Source organism: Astatotilapia calliptera, chromosome 3 (genome assembly GCF_964374335.1).
Source record: "Astatotilapia calliptera chromosome 3, fAstCal68.1, whole genome shotgun sequence".
Lineage (NCBI taxonomy): Eukaryota > Metazoa > Chordata > Actinopteri > Cichliformes > Cichlidae > Astatotilapia > Astatotilapia calliptera.
The window spans coordinates 53,964,478-53,982,916 of record NC_137424.1 but is presented as its reverse complement, the minus strand read 5'-3'; the positions used below and the strand labels follow the sequence as shown (position 1 = coordinate 53,982,916).

Here is an 18,439-nt window from a genome sequence, read left to right as displayed (position 1 = left end):
ATGCCTCCTGTAAAAACCTTCCATTACTCAGCGAAATGAGAGTTAACTCTCTGGACAACAATGGAGGAACAGGACGTGTCAGATGGCAGCTGCTAGGAGGATCAAGTCCTTGTTGGTTTTGGTCATTTAGAAGGAAAAAGAGGGAATATCAGCTGAAGGATATTGGTGGACTTTCACACGGTGTCTGTGTTGGCTTGTAGTTGGGGTGCGTCTGTGTGTCAGGGTATTAGCTCGGGTCCCCGGGGTTAGCGCTTAGAGAGTTTTAAACAACCATAATCTCCCTTTCTATAATGTCCCCGGGTCAGGGGCCAAGCCTCTCCCTCTCTCTCCCACCCGCTCCCTCTCTCTCCTGCTCGCTCGCTCTATTCTCCTCGTTTTTTGGCTGAACTATCCGTAGCCCTTTTTTCCTTAATCCGTCCTTTCTGAAACGAGCACCCATCCCGATCTCCCCGCCTCCTCCGCCACGCTCAGTCCCCTTTCACACTTTCTCCCTCCTTCTTTAACCCCCCCACCTTCATTCTTTATCTTTCCTCCTCTCCTCTTACCTTAGTTTCCTTCCTTCTCTTCTTTCTTCCACCCCACTCCCCTCATTCCTAACCCTTCTTCTTCTCCTCCTCCTCCTCTCGGTGTCTCTCTCTGATGTGGTGGCGTGACTGCAAAGGGACGGGGGTTCATTGTCAAGTTGAGGACCTATCGCACCATTCAAACGCACAAACCCCCCCTCGCACACACACACTGGCTCCTTGGTATCTCTGGCACCAGCTGAATGATTGACAGTTGAAAAGAGAGAAGGAATTCCCTTGCAGCCTTTGACCTCGTTTCCTCTGCCTCGCACTTCCACAGTTATTCTCGCAGCATTTTCACTTTTCATTTTTTAACCTTTGATTTAGATAAAAGTGGGTTTTTTGTATGTGTCTGTGTGTTTCCAGACTATATATTCTCCCCTTCCTATCAGTCAAGCATCATACGGACAGAGATCTTGTGGATGTTTTTGCTTCTTCGCCTGTGACTTTTGTGGGTTTTAGATTCTCTTTTTCTCACTTCTAGTAACGTTAGCGCATCAAGCTAACCGTGAGCTACCTCACATCGCTTCATGTCGTCATTTGCGTCTTAAAGGTTGCCTTTTAACAAACTGCAAAGACTTGAAGAGGAGGGTGAAGGCCGGCACTCAGTACCTGTCATTTCTTCAGTTAGAGGGAATTAAACTCGTTGTTTCCTCGTACATTTGTTTCGCTTGCTTCCTCTTTAGCACCGATGTACAACCGTACTGCAGTTTCACTGTGCCTGTGTACAAACATGTGCAAAGACAATAAAGAGTTAAAGTCTGATGGATATCCATTCCTCTCAGAAATTACAGCACAGATAAATGCAAGCGCAACGCTTAAGACAACCACACATTTACATTTTAACGAGAAACGCCACCGACAGAGTCCAACACAATGACAGCAGCACGCACGCACCTCAGAAAGCGTGACCCGTCCCTCCCCAGCCCTACACCACCGAGGCAATGTCCTACATTTTGATTGGCTCCATTTTAGCAAAGTGAACACACATGCACGTTTCACAGGGATTTTGGGGTTACAAAAAAAAGCTACAAGGGCAGAAAACGGTAATTCGTGAATGCACGAAGACAATGAGAACAATCGTAGCTCTGTCCATCACACGATCGATGCTGTGACAAACCTAACATGTACAGTTTGCTTTCATTTTTAAGAAATATCGATACTGAAATTTCTGACTATATTATTACTGACGTGTCTCACGTCCCATACAAACATACTCTTTGTTGGAAACCAGCCGCCTCGAATGTGTTGAAAGGAGCCGTGATTAAAAGCGTCAAACAAACAAAACAACCGAGCAACCGCAAAACCAGAATACGGTAAAAAGGAGGCGAGGCTGAAGCCGGATGTGGTCAACAAGTTCAATCTGAGCTTTCTTAAGTTTGTTAGATGTAAGGTTAATATTCAAGTTATTATATTTAACTTACATTTTTAAATTAAAAACAAAAGCCAAACAGCTTCTTTTGATAAGTATTTAAAATAACGACTCGCGTTGGTAAATGTACTGCTTTACTACAAATTGTTTTTTCCGAAGTAAAATGTTTTCTGTCAATGTCACTGTGTAAAATATAATATTTTGGGGCTCATACTCGGCTTTCTTGTAAAATGTTAGTGCACGCACCTCGATTAAAGAAAACGTTTAAAGCATTTTAAAGTGTGAGCCTGCTAATTCACACAAAGCTGTAAAGTGACTGGAGTTTGATGTGAAAAAAACGACTTTTTAACCATTAATTTAGAAACTATAAAGATTTTTTTAAAACGCGGATGCGTTTAAATCACAGAAAATAAATGCAAAGCAAGAATTTAGACCAAAGTCTTCAGGATGCACTCTTTCTTCCTGGTAATTTAGCAGGAAATGTCAGAAAACAACACTCTTACGAGCACGTCTAAATCGGAGTATAGCGTCTGTGTATGTCGACTGCATCGTGTGCACTTTACACCGAGTTAATAAGTCAAACATTTTCATTCAAGGAAACCTTCAACTGCTCTGGGAATGCCTTGAAAAAGATAGATGTAATTTATATATTTGATAGATCCCCCAAAACATCAAGTTTGGGTTCACTCCCTGAAGTTAATTTGAAATATTTGCTGTTGTTCTATCAGCTGCTTTCTCTCTTTACACAGTAAAGCTTCCATCTCCCTCATTTTTTTCTGCAGCTGGTAAAAAATCTTCCCCGGGTTTGTTGGTGAATTTCCTACAACTGTCTGTTTCTCTACTCCGTCTAACCATCACCCCAATATTTATATTTCATAGACTCTCTAAATATACACACTTATACACAGACACACTTACTCTCACTGTCTCTGGTCAGCGAGCCAGTGTGTGTCTGTGTGTGTGTGTGTGTGTGGATTGATCTGAGTAAACATAATTAGCTGTGTTTTTTTGTCTTGCCCTAATAAAAGACTCATTTGTTAGACATTTCCACTGCACTACAAAGAGGACATTTATAAGCCCGGGCCCAGGTTCGCCCCCAGGCCAACCCCAACAGAACAGACGGGGGTATTTTTAGCACGGCCGGCGTGCTAGCAGGGTTTGCCGGGACAGTGTGTGTGAGTGAGTGTGTGTGTGTGTGTAAGAGAGAGAGAAAAGAAGAGAAACTGAGATTTTTTGACATCTTTTGTGATTGTGCTGGTTTTTGTGAGAAATTCTGTTGAAATGTGAGTGTGTAGCTCTCCTTTATTGAGAAAAAAAATCTGATAAAAGCACTCTAGAGAAGCGGACACTGACGGCTACGAGAACGCTGTCCAGACTGTAGTCACGCACAGACAATCTTTCAAGGCCATTCCTTTAGTCTGTCCCCTTCCCATTGTGTGTATAAAACCTTTAACCCTCCTATTTTAACCCTCCTTTAACCACACCTCAGGGTCCAGCTTGAAGCTGTGTTCGCCTGTCGACAGCGTTTTTGTTCTTATCTTAAAGTGAACGGGGAGTTTATGGGTGAGACCGATGGAAAAAAGCGTGTGGAAAAAAGCATCAATTTTTAAATTCTTTTAAGTCGAGAAAAGTTTTGTTTTTGAAGGAAACCCACTTCTTCCTTTCAAATCCAGAACAGGGAGAATGGCTGAAAATGTCGGTGTACAGGTTGTTACAACGAGAAGATCGACGGGAATTTCACTGACCACACACACAGACTAGTGTGCATAAAATTTTGTTGATTATTATGATAAAAACACCTCCGCCAGATTCCCTTCTTTTTAGAAAAGATGTTCCCCTGAAATAATCGATCCACATGATAAATGTCTGTAACAAAATGCAATCAGCCCGCTGCCACCAAACCGCAAAAGTCACGAAACCTTCATATCGAGAGTTTTGGATTCAAACAGCTTGTCAAGGTCTAGAAATATTTTAAACTGCTTGCATCGCCATGGCAACTGTAATAAATTAGAATTATTAATGACACTGTGAACCAGTTTGGGTCCAGGCCCCACCGCTGCTGTTTATTCCATATTATTATATACAACGAACAACAGCAAAAGCGCCGTTATTTTGTTCTTAAGAGTCAGAGTAGAATGCACTTCAGACATTTTGCAGAATTAAGTGAAGCCACACACACACATGCACCTTTATTTGTTGTCCATTTGCTAAATGCATGGAGCTAATATGCAGTAAAGTTCAAATAGGAATTAATTTAAACCAAAAGAAACAAATTTAACCCACTTAAAATGATCTGTGAGAAGTCAAATAAAGGACCTGAATTTATTTTAAATACCTAAAAAAAGAAAAAGTGGCCAGTGGTTATTTATACTTGTTAAAATCAACTGTGAATGTTTTCGAGGCCATGCTCGCTGGTATTAGCTGTGTTATCTAATCACAGCAGGCTACTTATAGCAGATCCAAAATAAAATCTACATGTCGTCAGTTTTGTTGCTTTTCATAAAGCATCCAACTGGCGTACGGCGTTGCAGGTAATTGCAGGAATTTCTTTCAGCTTGTGCTGGAAAACCTTCACAAAGTCGGCCGCGGTTCAACAGTGAAGCGGCGGCAGGGGTGTGATTGCACCCTGAGCTCTCTGGCTTGATTCCAGTGTTATTCACAGCTTCTGACTGCACGGTGCTGGAAAATAAAAATAAAATTAAATAAAACCCGTTTTCGGCTCCCATAGCTAGCTTGTACTTCCCCCAGTTGCTATGTAACAAGAAAAAAAAACTTTATGCCCACTGTCATTAAGAGAAACCTCTTTATGGTTTTCAGCTCACATCAGAGTTTGTTGCCTGTGACCTCGATGGTAAAATCAGCCGTTATGTTGTGGGACCAATTTTGGTTTGGGGTTTTTTGTGTGTGAGTGTTTACAGCGACGGCTGCTTCGCCTCGCCAGAGTTTGGAGGGAAAGAGTGTTTGAACCAATCAGGGTGATTGCAGACGCGACGGCTACGTTTACAAATCTGTGTGTGCGTGTGCACAGTTATGTACGTGTTCTCCTGCAGAAGAACTGTGGCGTCATTACATCACAACTTTCCATGCTTGCTCCCTGTGTGTGTGTGTTGGGCCAGTTTTGAGAGCGGCGGGGAGGTTGTGGGGTTAGGGAGGGATGGGGTGGGGGTACGGGGGCTGTACACTTCTCACCTTTTAAGCTAAATGTCACCCAGACCACACCCCTGGCGCATGCTCACACTCAAGCACACACACACTTTTTTCTTGCAGAGAATCTGACAGAAGAAAACCTTCAGCATTTGCCAAAATGTGTGCGAGTTTCTAAAAAGAAAACACAGAGAAATGGAAAGAGAAGTCGTAACGCACAGAACGCACAAAAAAAGTACACAATCGTCCCAATCTGATGCTGTATCTCGGAGGGTGAAAGGGAGCCTTGTCTGGCTGCCTGAGGAACTCCCTTTGAATTGGACTGTGTGTGCGTGTGTGTGTGTGTCAGCAGGCCTGCCAGGCAGACATACTAAACCACTCTACATCCATGTGGCAGCAAAATGTAGCTTGGAAAACAACCCTGCTCTAACACACACATTTACGCACTCAAACACACACACACACACCCTGAGGGCTCTAGAGGCCAGCCGGTCGACCTGGTGTGTGTGTTTGTTAATGTGTGTGTGCTGCAGTGAAAACAGGAAGTGTACAGGAGCTGTGAAAACAGCTCGGGCCAACGGTTTGTACCCAGACACATCGACAGAGAGAAAAAGAAACCCCCAAAATTTGCAAAGGTGCATGAATGAATGAATGGATGCGGCTTCAAAAATAGACTCTTTAAAGACAACTCAGTCCCAGCTACACTGAAACTGGATGGTTTCTACAGTTTTAAGCCGACTATCAGGTGGACGACATCGACCAGGAATCAGGCAGCTGTCGGACAGCTTTGCAGGATAAAACCCAGTGTGAATAAAATAACGCCAGCACCTCGAGCTCGAGTGAACACTCTGAAACACGGCAGGGTGGGACAGTGGGGCGTGAGGAGCTTGAATGCTAATTAACAGGATTTTTCATCTATAAAAGCAGTCTGGCAATCAGAGTTTTCAAAGCAGCACGAAAACAGCAGCCAGACGTACAGAGAGGGCAAAAGCATCTGTGCTCAATTTAGGTCGACTTCACACAGAGAAACCTTAGCATGTCAGCTACGTTGCGATGACGAGAGAAAGAAATGAATGACTGATATTAATAAGCAGTCATGAAGGAAGAAGGAAGCTTCAATCACCTCTTGATCGTCACTGGTTGCTGTTCAGCAGGTGCTTTGCGTCGCATCTTTATCCTCTGCCACAGAAACCGTTTGAGTCTTGTTTGTCTTTCTGATGTCAAAAAACGATTTAATTACAACTCTTATTTCCAGCTTATATTTGGTGATATGGTAATGGAAAGCAGCAGCAGGAACCAATTACACAACGGAGATGTAAGAGGTGGTATGAAAAGGAGGTGCTGGGGGTGGAGGTGGGTTGAAATGTGGCTTGCAGAAGGAGCATTGATACATAGCACGTCTGGATGTGTACAAGGACATCGTGTAAAAGGCTCAGCTTAGCTTCTTGGCCTGCCTGAACTAACACCGTGCTGAGCTGTAGGAATCAAAATGACATGGCTGTTAGTTTCTGCAAAAATGACTCAGTTTTACTGCAGCAACTTCATCGTGGGTGGAAACTGGGATTGAAACTGGTCTGTTACCAGTCTTTAGGAGTAGGAGCTTCACCTGCGTGTCAGCTGTGTTCGTTTAGGGTCGTGGGTTTTCCTGCAAAGATGTAAATCCAAGGAGTACTGGCAAAAGCATGCTGAATACAGCACACTATGGAATAGAGCAGCATAACAGAGCAGCTGACAGTAGCTGCTTTTTTCAAAGGGCTCCATACACAAAGTGCATCACTTTGGTGCTGATGGTTGGTAGCCTTCTGGTTGCCTAGGTAACCCTCTAATATTTTTACAAACCCTGCCACATGGCTATCGACGGCATACTTCACTTGAATTCTATTCCATCAATTGACCCACTTCATGTCACCAGTGGTTATTTTACCCACCTTCGCTTCAAGCTGTTTAATATGATTTGGTGTCTCCGCCTTCAAGATATATTTCATTCGTGGTTGAAGGTGGAGTCCACCAGTTTTTTGCTAGTTGTGAGAGGTAATACAAAAGAACCAGCTAATTAAAAACCGATATCCCTCTTATTAGTTGATGGTAATTTTGGAGGGGTTCAGTTTTATCCGGCTCATTCTTCTAAATACGTGAAAGACCATATAAAGTTTTGAGATTGCATTTATTACATTGCCTCTTTTAGCCCCCTTCAAAGTCTTTATCTATTCCCATGGTTGTCCCCCGCACGCTGCTCAAACACAAGTGAGCAATATGTCTCTGATAATTAGACATGTCTTTAACATGTACCAGTGTGTTTGGAGCTGAACCTTTCATAGGGACTAAAAGCAGGAATATCTCAGCCTCTGGTAATTTATTCTCTTAAAATGTGTGACTTTATAAACATGCACTACTAATTCCACTGAGTTCCCCTTTACAAACATCTATGCACCGAATGTAAAACACTTATTTACACCCAACCAGAGACACACACACTTTTTAAAGTCACTCCTAATTTAGACCATAAGCTCCTCCTCAGCTTTGAAACCTCTTGGCCAAGCGGGGTGTTTTTGATTGGGAGTTTAGTAAATCTATCGAGGCTTCACTGTAGGGCTGTGAGCCAGTAATCACACCGCTGACCGGAATCAGTGAGCGGACACATTTTGAGCCCTCGCACACAAACAAAAAGCACCGCCGCCGCTGCCAGAGGTGTGCCCTCGACCAGGAAACAAACTACTTGCTAAAATTAGTTTCTGAGCTCCGCATTCAAACACAAACATGCGGCCTATAACTGCACTCATACACATGCTGACTGTTTTGTAGTGTCGGGTGTTACAGCTGATCTTAATGTTGGCTCGTGTCAGGAAGGTTTGAAGTTATTCTGATCTTTTTTAAACAAAAATCACAATAAAAATGCTCTCCTTGTCTGTTTTGTGTTGATGTGTGAATAAACTGCCTTACAGGCTGTCCTTTTGCCTTCATGTTTACACACACACACAAATATATATGCGTACATATATATTTGTGTGTGTGTGTCTGTGTGCCTCACAGTCATAAATATCTCTTTTCCCTTGAGTAAACCGGGGTCAAACCAGTTAGTGTTGTCACGGCAATTTGCAGTTGGGCCTCCGCATGTTTGTTTGCTTTCCATGTTTCTGAGTTTTTAAAGATCGTTTTATTTTAGTAATCTTGAGTGAGAGTGTGTTTTTAAGTCTATATGCACATGTGTGTTAATACTTGCATTTGAATAATGCCTTGTTAGACTCAGTGTGTATGTCCCGTGTACGTGTGTGTGTGTGTCTGTGTGTGTAACACAGTAAGCAGCCTCTCAGGCAGCTATATATTCTTTTCACTCAAACAGCCCATTTACAGTTCTGGGGTCGGCTCCCTCTCACTCTGCTGTGACCCAGACCGTTTAGAGGTCAACGTCAAAGCTGAACTCAGGTCAGCTCGCTAACTGACTCCAGCTTTGGTCCTCTGGGGGTTGTGCTTGCAACTTGGGTTGTCCAAACTGTGGGACAGGGGCCCTGAAATGTGGCGATGTGGCTCCTCGTGATGGGTCGAAACATAAAACAGGGACAAATGTTTATTTTTTTATTCTCCAGCAAGAAATTCTAATTTTTCTCCGTGGCTCGTAGTATTGCTCATGCACCTACATTGTTTTGGTGTTAACTGCCCAGTTTTGCAGGTATGGGGTGTAACAACGCTTATCTAGATGCTTATAGGAATAAAACCTTAATCTCTCTTTTTTTTTAAAGAAATCACACACCTGTCACTAAAAAAATTATTTTGCACTTTTTCTAAGAACTATTTTCGAGTTAAACCGGAAGCTCTACCTGTAATTCTAGCAAGCACTATGCTTCTTATAGAAAAAGGGAAAATTCACTTTCTCTGATTGCCTTCAAATAAAACAATCTGAGAAGGAGGAATCCCCTCTGTGATTTAAATAGTGACAACCCTGTGAAGAAAGACGTAGTTTAATGTGCTACATGTTAAACTACATCTTGGACGTTTGGACCTCCTCAATAATCCAGGTAAACTGATCCCGTTCATCTGGACGTTTTCAACTGGCGAAACATTTCGTCAGTTTTCCAAGTGACTGCCGGTTTCCCTAACCTTATAAACATGACTGACACTAGCAACATTGCCTAACAATGAGCCATGAGCTCAGTTGCATGATTGTTAATATGTAGATTCCCATGACCATTCGTCAGAGGTTGCCGGCATAGTCCATTCATCTTAGGGCTTGGGTTCCCCAGGCCTGACAACTTGGAGCTCCACCTCAGTTGATGAACGAGGAGAAAAAGATTTGAAGTGGCAGTGGCCAAAAATGAGCAGTCTGAGGCTGAAACTTCTTATATCCTCGAGCAGTCTCCTGTCAGTCTTCTTCATCAGGATGAGAAATTTCATTTACTGTATTTTAAGCCTGAACTGCAAATGTTTTGAGAACCTTTAACCTCACCGCTCGTGGGCCGATGTTAAAACTGATCTCTGCCTGTGCCCTAAAGGCAACTTGAATCAGTTTTCATTGCATTAACCTGATGTATACAGGCTCCTTAAACATCTGCAGTCTTCTGCTTTCAGTTGGTTTAAGTTTACTTTTTTCTCTGAGAGCTGAGATGATGGAAACCTCAGTAACTTTTAGCATGTGGAGAACTCACCAGTCTGTTTGGGCCCCGAGCCACAGAGAGAGTAGAAAGTACTTACTGAAACCTTTTAGAGATGAAGATCAAAAGCTGGGGTGAAGGTTGGATCCTAAAGACTGTTTTAAATTATTAGAAAGTGCAAAAAGCATGAAGAACTAGCATGTTTTGTTAACGGTGGTCGAGGGCAAGGAGAGCGTTTTTCAGAGTAGGCCCCATCAGTTCGGTGAGGTATCACTGTTTTGAGGAGCCTTTTTGGATCTGACCATCTTCTGTTTGAGGACAGCAACTGCTGGCTGTCTATTGTAATATTTCATCAGTTTTTAAAATGATTTCTGCATGATTAAAACCTCGTCTCACAATGTTTCTGTGACAGTGATGATGATGGCTAGAATCACTAAATTTTAAGGAATTTCATGTTAAGAATACACTAACCCTTAAACTGCTGACAATATAAAAGATTTCTTTGAGTGCAGATATTAAGAAAGATTTAGAAGTGGAGATGGGGGCAATCTCCATTAGCAGGATTTGAAAAGGTTCCTCTGATTTCCGTGAAACAGGGTGAGGAGTGTTTGGGGAATTCCTTCTGTTACCGTCTCCTCACACCTGCTTCTCTCAAAGGGGAACTCCAGCATTCAGTCCCAACAGTGTTCTCTAAAACTACCCATCTTTCTCTTCTTCCTTTCTTAATAGAATTTCGACTTTCTTATAGATGTTGAAGGAGGAAGAATGGAAAAGCACCAGGTTTATTTTTCTATGAGCAAAACTAGTTTCTTTAATATGGATTTTTGACATACTGCCTCATATAATTAATCCTCCAGCACGACTAAAGAACTGTCGCTCATTCTACTGTAAAAAATATCTTAAAACGACTCTCGTGAGTTGTGTCTTCAGCATTACAAGTTAGATCTGTGATTGATCTCGGCTTACTCTCTTTTTCTTTGTCCAGGGCTCGAGCTTTCATGCATCACGGAGACAGAAGTACGGCAACGTGTTCAAGACCCACCTGCTAGGCCGTCCTGTGATTCGGGTTACGGGCGCAGAGAACGTGCGCAAGGTGCTGATGGGCGAGCACACTCTGGTGGCGGTGGACTGGCCTCAGAGCACGTCCACGCTGCTGGGACCAAACTCACTGGCCAACAGCATCGGAGACATCCACCGCAAGAGGAGAAAGGTCAGGACACGTGTTAATTTAAGTTCGCAAACACACACAACTATACAGAGATACCGAACGCATGTATTTGTGTGTTCATCTTTACTTTTAATGCTTCACTTTGTGCTAACTGCAAAGACTCAACTTGACCAAGGAAAATTTACATCCTAAACCAATCAAAAGTAAAATATTTTCAGGATGTAGATATTTTGATTTTAAGCCATTTGACTATACAAAGTGTTTAGTAAGACATCTCAGTCTCTGTCTTATATTTTTAGCAGCACAAAAAAAAAGGCAGCACTATAATTTCAATACTTCAGGCAGAGGAAAGATACGGACTTAAATATAACAATGCAACTACTGATTTAATTTAAATGCAATCATTATTAATGACTCTGCCCTTGGATACAACTAACTACTCCCTTCAATGTGAGAAGGTTAACACCAGCTGCCAACTTTATTTTGATATTCTAACACGATAGTAGAAGGAGCTAAAAAGACCGTTTTAAACTGAGGCATAATATTTGAACTTTTTGGAGACCAGAGTACTCACCTGACACAATAGAAAAAAAAGTTAAATGAAAATATACCTTCAAGTGTTTCCTGAATCTGCACAACTGTTTTTTTTTTTTTTTTTGTAAGTACGGCTTATATTTGGCTTCAGAAATCTAGCTGCCTGCAACACATCGTCAACAGTTCCTCGAAATAATTAGCAACAAATGATAAAACTGCACTCTGATGATAAACTCCAGCCCTGACTCAATATCGACAGAAACGCTGAGTTAGGTCCTTTATTCCCTTTTACGTTATGTTAGGTAGAAACTGATCATCTCGTCACATGACGCTTTAAGGGGACAACCTTGAGAGCACTGAAAAGAATGAAGTAGGAAGCATACGCTTGCTATCGTATCAGGGCGTACCAGCTTTCTTACAAAGCTTCAGTATGAACTAAAAGCAGCACTCTGAAAGAAAGACTCACCGCTGGATGGTTCAAACAGCAAAGGATCTGTCTCCCTCGAAATGTCTGCGGCTAAACCCACCTGGATTCACAAATATAAACCCAGAACACAAAATACAACACAAAAGAGACATAAGATTAATTACACAAGTTATAAAGATAATTCAACTCTTGTCTTGTTTGGCCTGATGAGGTTTAATGGTCCCAACTTTTACCGGCTTTTCTCTTGTACCTTGTTTTTGTAACACACGAGGCTGAAGTGTGGAATTGAATGTAATCATATGAACTGCATCTTCATGCAGCAGCATGCACGAGAATATCAAATGCTCACCCTGAGACAATGCTTGAATACATTTCTCGGAGGCAAAAGAAACGTGAGGCAGTAAAAACATATAAAATCACCAGGACATCTTAAATAGTCGGCTTTTACTTTTACCAAAGATGAAGATCTGTCTCCACATGCAAACAAAAATAAACTCTGAATTTCAGGTCTAAAAATTACTTAATTCTTAAGACCTATAGGATTTCTATATTAATCTGTTAGTCATTTCATTTATAAGCTGCCAGAGAACAGTGAAAAATCCACCCGTCATCAAGCACAACGTCTTAAAACAAGGAGTCTGGAGCAAGGGCAGAACCACTGTGCTTTAATCGATGAAGAAAATAAAAAGCAGACCTAATTTAAATGCAAACAATTAATAGATGGAACATCAACTTTTTAATTCCTAATGATTGAGTGAAAACAAAATTGGGAATTGGGATGTGCACATTATTTTTGTTTGCAAAGGCAACCATCGGACTCGGGAGTGACGAGCATCTTTGATCGAGTCCCAAACAAGTTTTCAGCCTATTTTCTGTTGATTTCTTCATCTCTTTGCACACTATGTGCACATCAACCTGCAGCAGCTGCAACTGCATGCAGAAACGCTCATCAATATTCATGCTGTGGAATAAGTGGCAGACAGTGACGTGCACACATTCGGAGTCCTCTGCACAAAGGGTGAGGCAGGACGCGCAAACAGACAGAGTATCGGTGTAAAGCTGATCCTGTCCGCTCGCTCTTATCAGCAGCATCCTGGCTGCTGAAGCGTGAGAACGACCCCTCCATCATTCCATCTTCTCCTGCTCCTCCTCTCATCTGCCTTCGGACAGAGCGAGTGAGAGAGCGAGAGACAGCCCTCATGTTTCCGTTTTTTTTTTTAAATTTTCTGTCATTTCTCCCCCTGACTATTATTATTATCTCTCTCTCGCTCGTGCACTTTCTCTCTTCTTTTCTGTCTCTTGCTTCCTCTCTGGCTCTCTCATTTCTGTGCCAAGACCATTTCAGGTAATCAGCCACTTACCTCTCCCTCCTATTATCCCCTTATCCCCAGGGCACAAACCTTCTTTTCTCTCTCTCTCTTCCACACACACACACACACACACACACACACACACACACACACACACACACACACACACACACACACACACACACACACACACACACACATTTAATGCACACGCAACATCACGCACAAAGAATCGGAACGAGAAAAACAAGAAGTAGAGCTCCCTGTGTTTTCCTGTAAATCAGTCTCTCATTTTCTCTCTGCAGACACAGTTAGGTTTTTTTGGAGGGGTTTGGAGGCGGGGTCGGGTTTCCTTGCTGCCATGCCCCGGGACAGGCGAGGGGTTGGTCGGGTCTAATCTGAGCTCTGATCCCCTCTCCTCTCCCTGGAGACCCCCGCACTAACCTCATGTAATGACCCCTGATTAGGAAGGCTGCCTCCGACACGGCACAAAGAGGGGCTTTCTGTGGGGGCCCAACATACACACACACACACCTGAACGCTGCCTTGGATGGATACACACACAGTAAAGTTGCTTAGCCTCATAGGTTTAAGCTGAAGTGCCTCTGAGCAAGACTCAAAACTCAAACTCGTGACCTCTGGCCTCCATAATAGGCAAAAAAAAGAGATCCTTCCTAAGTAGATCAGCCAATGTGGTGTCAAACTGTCGAGTTCAGAGAGAATTTTGACCTGAATGCAAAGAGGAAAATCCTTGTCTTTGAAGCCTTTTCTCTGATAGAAATAAATCATGAAGAAAAAACGATTAAAACAACAAAATTCCACAATTTCTTTAACTTATTTAGGGAAAGAACGGAAAATTATCATGGCCTCGACTCCAGCCAAGCTGTCCCCGAATGTTCGACTGTTGCATCTAACCTGATTTCAACTTGTCTACTGTCCTGTTTATGATCGGGAAACCCGCAGTTCTGGATCATTTTTAGCACGACTGATATGTTTAGATCTCTTAATGGTCCTTCCCCTTTGCCTTTTTGAGTCTCCTCAAGTTGATGAAGTCACGTGGAGCATAGTGATGAGGGAAAAAAATGGCACACAAGCATCTCAGTCCTGGCTGTGTTTTTTCTGGGGTGAGACAGTATTTTTTTCTCTGCAGTGTCAGTCTCATTCTGAGGGATGAGCTAAAAACTTCAGTCGTGGCGGCAGACCCGGTTCTGGTCACCGGTTATGCTCTTCTACATGAAACAGCAGAGGATGTTTGCTCTCTCTGCACAAGTTTCGAGCCTGTGGTAAGATCACAGAGCACAAGTGGTCAAAACTTTCAGGACTTTCAGGGAGATCTAAAAGCAGCCTGGGAACTGTCATGACATGCCCTAGAACAGGGCTGCCCAATCCCAGTCCTCGAGAGCTACTATCCTGCAGCTTTTAGATGCATCCCTACTCCAACACAGCTGAATCAAATGAATGGCTTGTTATCAGGCCTTTGCCAAACACGATGGCATGCTGAAGAGGTAATCAAACCATTTGATTCAACCAATAGACTGAGCTTGTGGCAGGTGCAGAGAGGCGGGTGGCTTGCAGTTTCCTTCAAATATACGCGTGTTTACACTTTGACTTTCAGCTTGCTGTGGTATTTACAGACACATCACTTCAATATAAGGAGGGCCGACAGAATGAATGATATTATAAGGAGAGCCAGAGGTCAGCTAGCCATTTTTCAGCAGCTTAAACAAGAGTGTGTGTGTGTGTGTGTGTGTGTGTGTGCGCGCGCGCGCGCGGGCTCCCTCCTGTTTTTCTCGATAATAAAGCTAAGTCAACAGAAAGAAGCGAAACACCATCAGCTGAGAGAAAAATAAGAAACTGGTTTACTGTCTGACCAGCTGGACCAGAGTGTCTCCTCTGTGTGTGTGTCTGTGGTTTTCATATGGAAAAACAATCTGCACACAGCACATTAGCCTTTTTGGTGGATCAACAGAGCCAGCCAGTTTCCATATAACCCCGTGTTAAACTAGGAAACTAACTCCATCAAAGAACCACAGTAGACTGGTTTTCCACTACAGGCCAATCAGAGCCTAACAAGGGCAGCCAGGACTTACACATCATCCTTGACTGAAAACAACATCGAACATACCGTTTGCATTTCTGCTGCGAACTGAAGGACTTTTTTTATTTTGGTGGGTTTTAGTTGTGTAGGCTAAGATCTTTGCTCCTGCTGGATGAACAACTAGATGGGTTTGAGCGTAGTGTTTGTTCTCATGTAGACATCAGACTTTCCAATGAAATATGTCTTTTTCAGATCTGTGCAAACACTAGAGGCACGGCAAGACTGCTTAAACTCCACGAAGGTATTCGATTAGGTTAATGACTCTTGGCCAGAATCAAAAATCAGAGTTTAGAGATATATCTCTTTTATTTCCAGCTTAAAAAAACTGAAGTTCAATAATTAGAGGTTGTAACTCTGTTTTTGGTCTCCACTGTCACATCAGGGAAGATGCTACACAATTTGTTAGCTTTGACCACTTTCCCCCCCTTTTTTTGGACACATTGCATTCATCAGTGTTTTAAATTCAATTCAATTTGGTTCTATTTATATTGAACAAATCATAACAACAGTTTCCTCAAGGTGCTTCATATTGTAAAGTAAAGACCGCACAGTAATACAGACAAAACCCCAACAATCAGGTAACGGCCCTATAAGCAAGAACTTGGTGACAGTGGGAAGGAGGCAGCTGGTTGGGGCTAGATTAAAGAAGCATGCTATGGTTATAAACATGCTTCTTTAGAGAGTCCTACTTGGCTCTCAGTGGAAATGTTTCCCTCGGTGATGGAACAACACTGTGCAAACACTCTGTTGACTGTGGCAGCCACTACTTTTATTTTCAGCTTCACGAGATACTTCTCACTTCTTCAATTTAAGCCCACAGCCGCCCGCACATTCCCTCATACCATCCCTTTCTTTTCCAGTTTTTCTCCACATTTTCCTTCCCCCTTTGTTATTCTTTCTTTTGGAAACATTGCCCGATCCTTACATTTAGAAAAAACCAAACTTGGACAAAGAAAAAATAGAGATGTAGAGAGAAGAATGGACAAGAATCTGACTCGATCTAACACCTTTTCTCGGTTGCTGCCGGGGTTTTCTCGAGGAACTCCATAAACGCTTGCTTTAAATAAGCGTACAGTGAAATCAGAGAGATGTGATGTCTGTGAAAGTGCTGCGATGGTGATGATTCTTTGCATGGAGCCCTTGTATGTTTGTCTCAGCCTCCTGTGCTTCTGCTCATCACCAGTAGAGGGCACTGCAAAGTGGGACTGAGGTGAAGCCCACTCTGTGCGTCCCTTTTTTTTAAATCCAGGTTTTATCATTGCTAAGATCAAATTGACCTCTTAAAAATTTCAAAAGTGTATATACATATTTTCTAAAGATCCAGTGGAAGTTTAAAATCAGTACAGTACTATACTGTCTTAGAAATACTGCATGCAAGAAAGATAATTTAGTTTTGAGAAAAGTAATACTCAACAATACCCAGAAAGTAAAAATCCAGCAGTCCAGCATTACAGCTTGTTATTACTTGACATGAATACACAGTAGCACAGTGGTACAATGGTTAGAGCTATTGCAACACAGCAAGAAGGTCCTGGGTTTGAGTCTAGGAGCTTCTTCTGTGTGGAGTTTGCATTTTCTCCTTGTGCCTGCGTGGTTTCCTGCAGGATAGCTTCCACCCACAGTCCAAGATGTGTATGTTGGGTTCATCTGTGATTCTAAATCAGCCGAAGGTGTGAATCTCTTTGTGCAACCAGCGTGTACCCTGACTTCCACCCAGTGACAGCTGGGAGGGGCTCCAGCCACCCCATTACCCTGAATTAGATAGAGATGTGTTCCTGAATACAGTGCTGTAGCTGCACGTTAAACATGTGCACTGCTGTTAGTTTTTCCGCTCTATATTTCCAAATTCTGTTAAATAATTAAAAGTTAAATTATTACGTGCCTTCCTCCTAAAAGTAAATGACGGGGTGAAATATTAAGCTTAATATTGACCTTAACCCTCATCAGCAAAGCAATCACTTTGTGATTCAACGTGACAATACAAGCAGGGAAAAACACAGGGACTGCTTTTGTAAGTAGGAGAAACGAGTAAAAAGGAATAAATAGTATGGTTTAGAAAAAAAGGATGGATGAAGGGGCAGGGAGAGCCAGGAAGAGGTGGGAGCAGAGAGAGAGAGAGAAAGAGGGAGGGAAAGGAGGGCAGAGAAAAGAATAAAGGAGTCTTTACATGTCTGTGGAACCAGCAGCTCGCAGCACTTTCACATAATTTAAGACATATGGACGTTATTAGGACAACTGTGTCTGTGTGCGAGTGTGTGTCTGACTATATCTGTGTGTGAGAGAGAGAGAGCACAGGAGTGAGTGTGTCTTTAAGCATGTGTCTTTGCGCTGCAGGCTACAGAAGACAGTCACGTTTTTGTGGTGCAGCAAAATGACTGTTGTATTGAACAATCCCCCACTAAAACACACACACACACACACACACACACACACACACACAAACTCCCGTCTTGTGTGGAACTTGGAACGTCCCAGAGTGACACTACATAAAAAACTGTGTTTGATTGGCAGCCAGAGAAACTGTGTGTGTGTGTTTCTCAACGTGTGTGTTTGTCTGACCTGTAGTTACCTTTCAGAGTCTCCCGTCTGCCTGCTCACACACTGACTGCCTGACTCACGGGTCCTACAGTAGCTCAACCTTTCTGCTCTGTCTGTACTTAAAAGTGTGTGTGTGTGTGTGTGTGTGTGTGTGTGTGAGTGAGTGTGTGTGTGTGTGTGTGTGTTGGAAGAGACAAAGTGCTCAACCAGATTGACCAATTATGCATAATCCAGTGCAGACGGGTTAAATGGCTAAATTCACAATGTTACACAGCCTTATTTGGCCTAACTAGTGTTTCTGGCGTTCAGTCTCTGCTTGGTGTGTGTGTGTGTTTGCATGGTTTTTATTGCTGATTTTTCATGATGATTCACAAACATATTTGCGTTGCATGTACTGGATATTGTATATAAAAGATAAATGGAGCTTCTTGATTTAAAAAGTGCCTTAAACCTGAATTCTTTTGAACGGCCAGCAGAGGGAGATTCCACTGGTTGTGAAGAGATTTCGGGTAGCGTTGAAGGTTATTGGAAAATTATTTGATCTCCGACTCTCAGTCAACACTTTTCATATTCTTTAAGGTCTCAGACTTTAGCTTTCAGACTGACTGAGCGCAATGTGATGTTTAAATTGTAAACTGTGGTCGTATCCATCCATACTTCTCTACATTAAGATATTTCCAGGACAGCTCAGAGATGTAA

The 18,439-nt window shown here is 42.6% G+C and overlaps 1 protein-coding gene across 1 annotated transcript in view; it reads left to right on the top strand.

Moving 5' to 3' along the window:
* Nucleotides 1-18,439, top strand: part of cyp26b1 (cytochrome P450, family 26, subfamily b, polypeptide 1) — a 36,602-nt gene that overhangs the window by 7,472 nt on the left and 10,691 nt on the right. Inside the window, exon 2 of the mRNA XM_026162783.2 lies at nucleotides 10,651-10,875. Coding sequence (XP_026018568.1) covers nucleotides 10,651-10,875 — 225 coding nt within the window. The remainder of the gene's footprint in view (nucleotides 1-10,650; nucleotides 10,876-18,439) is intronic.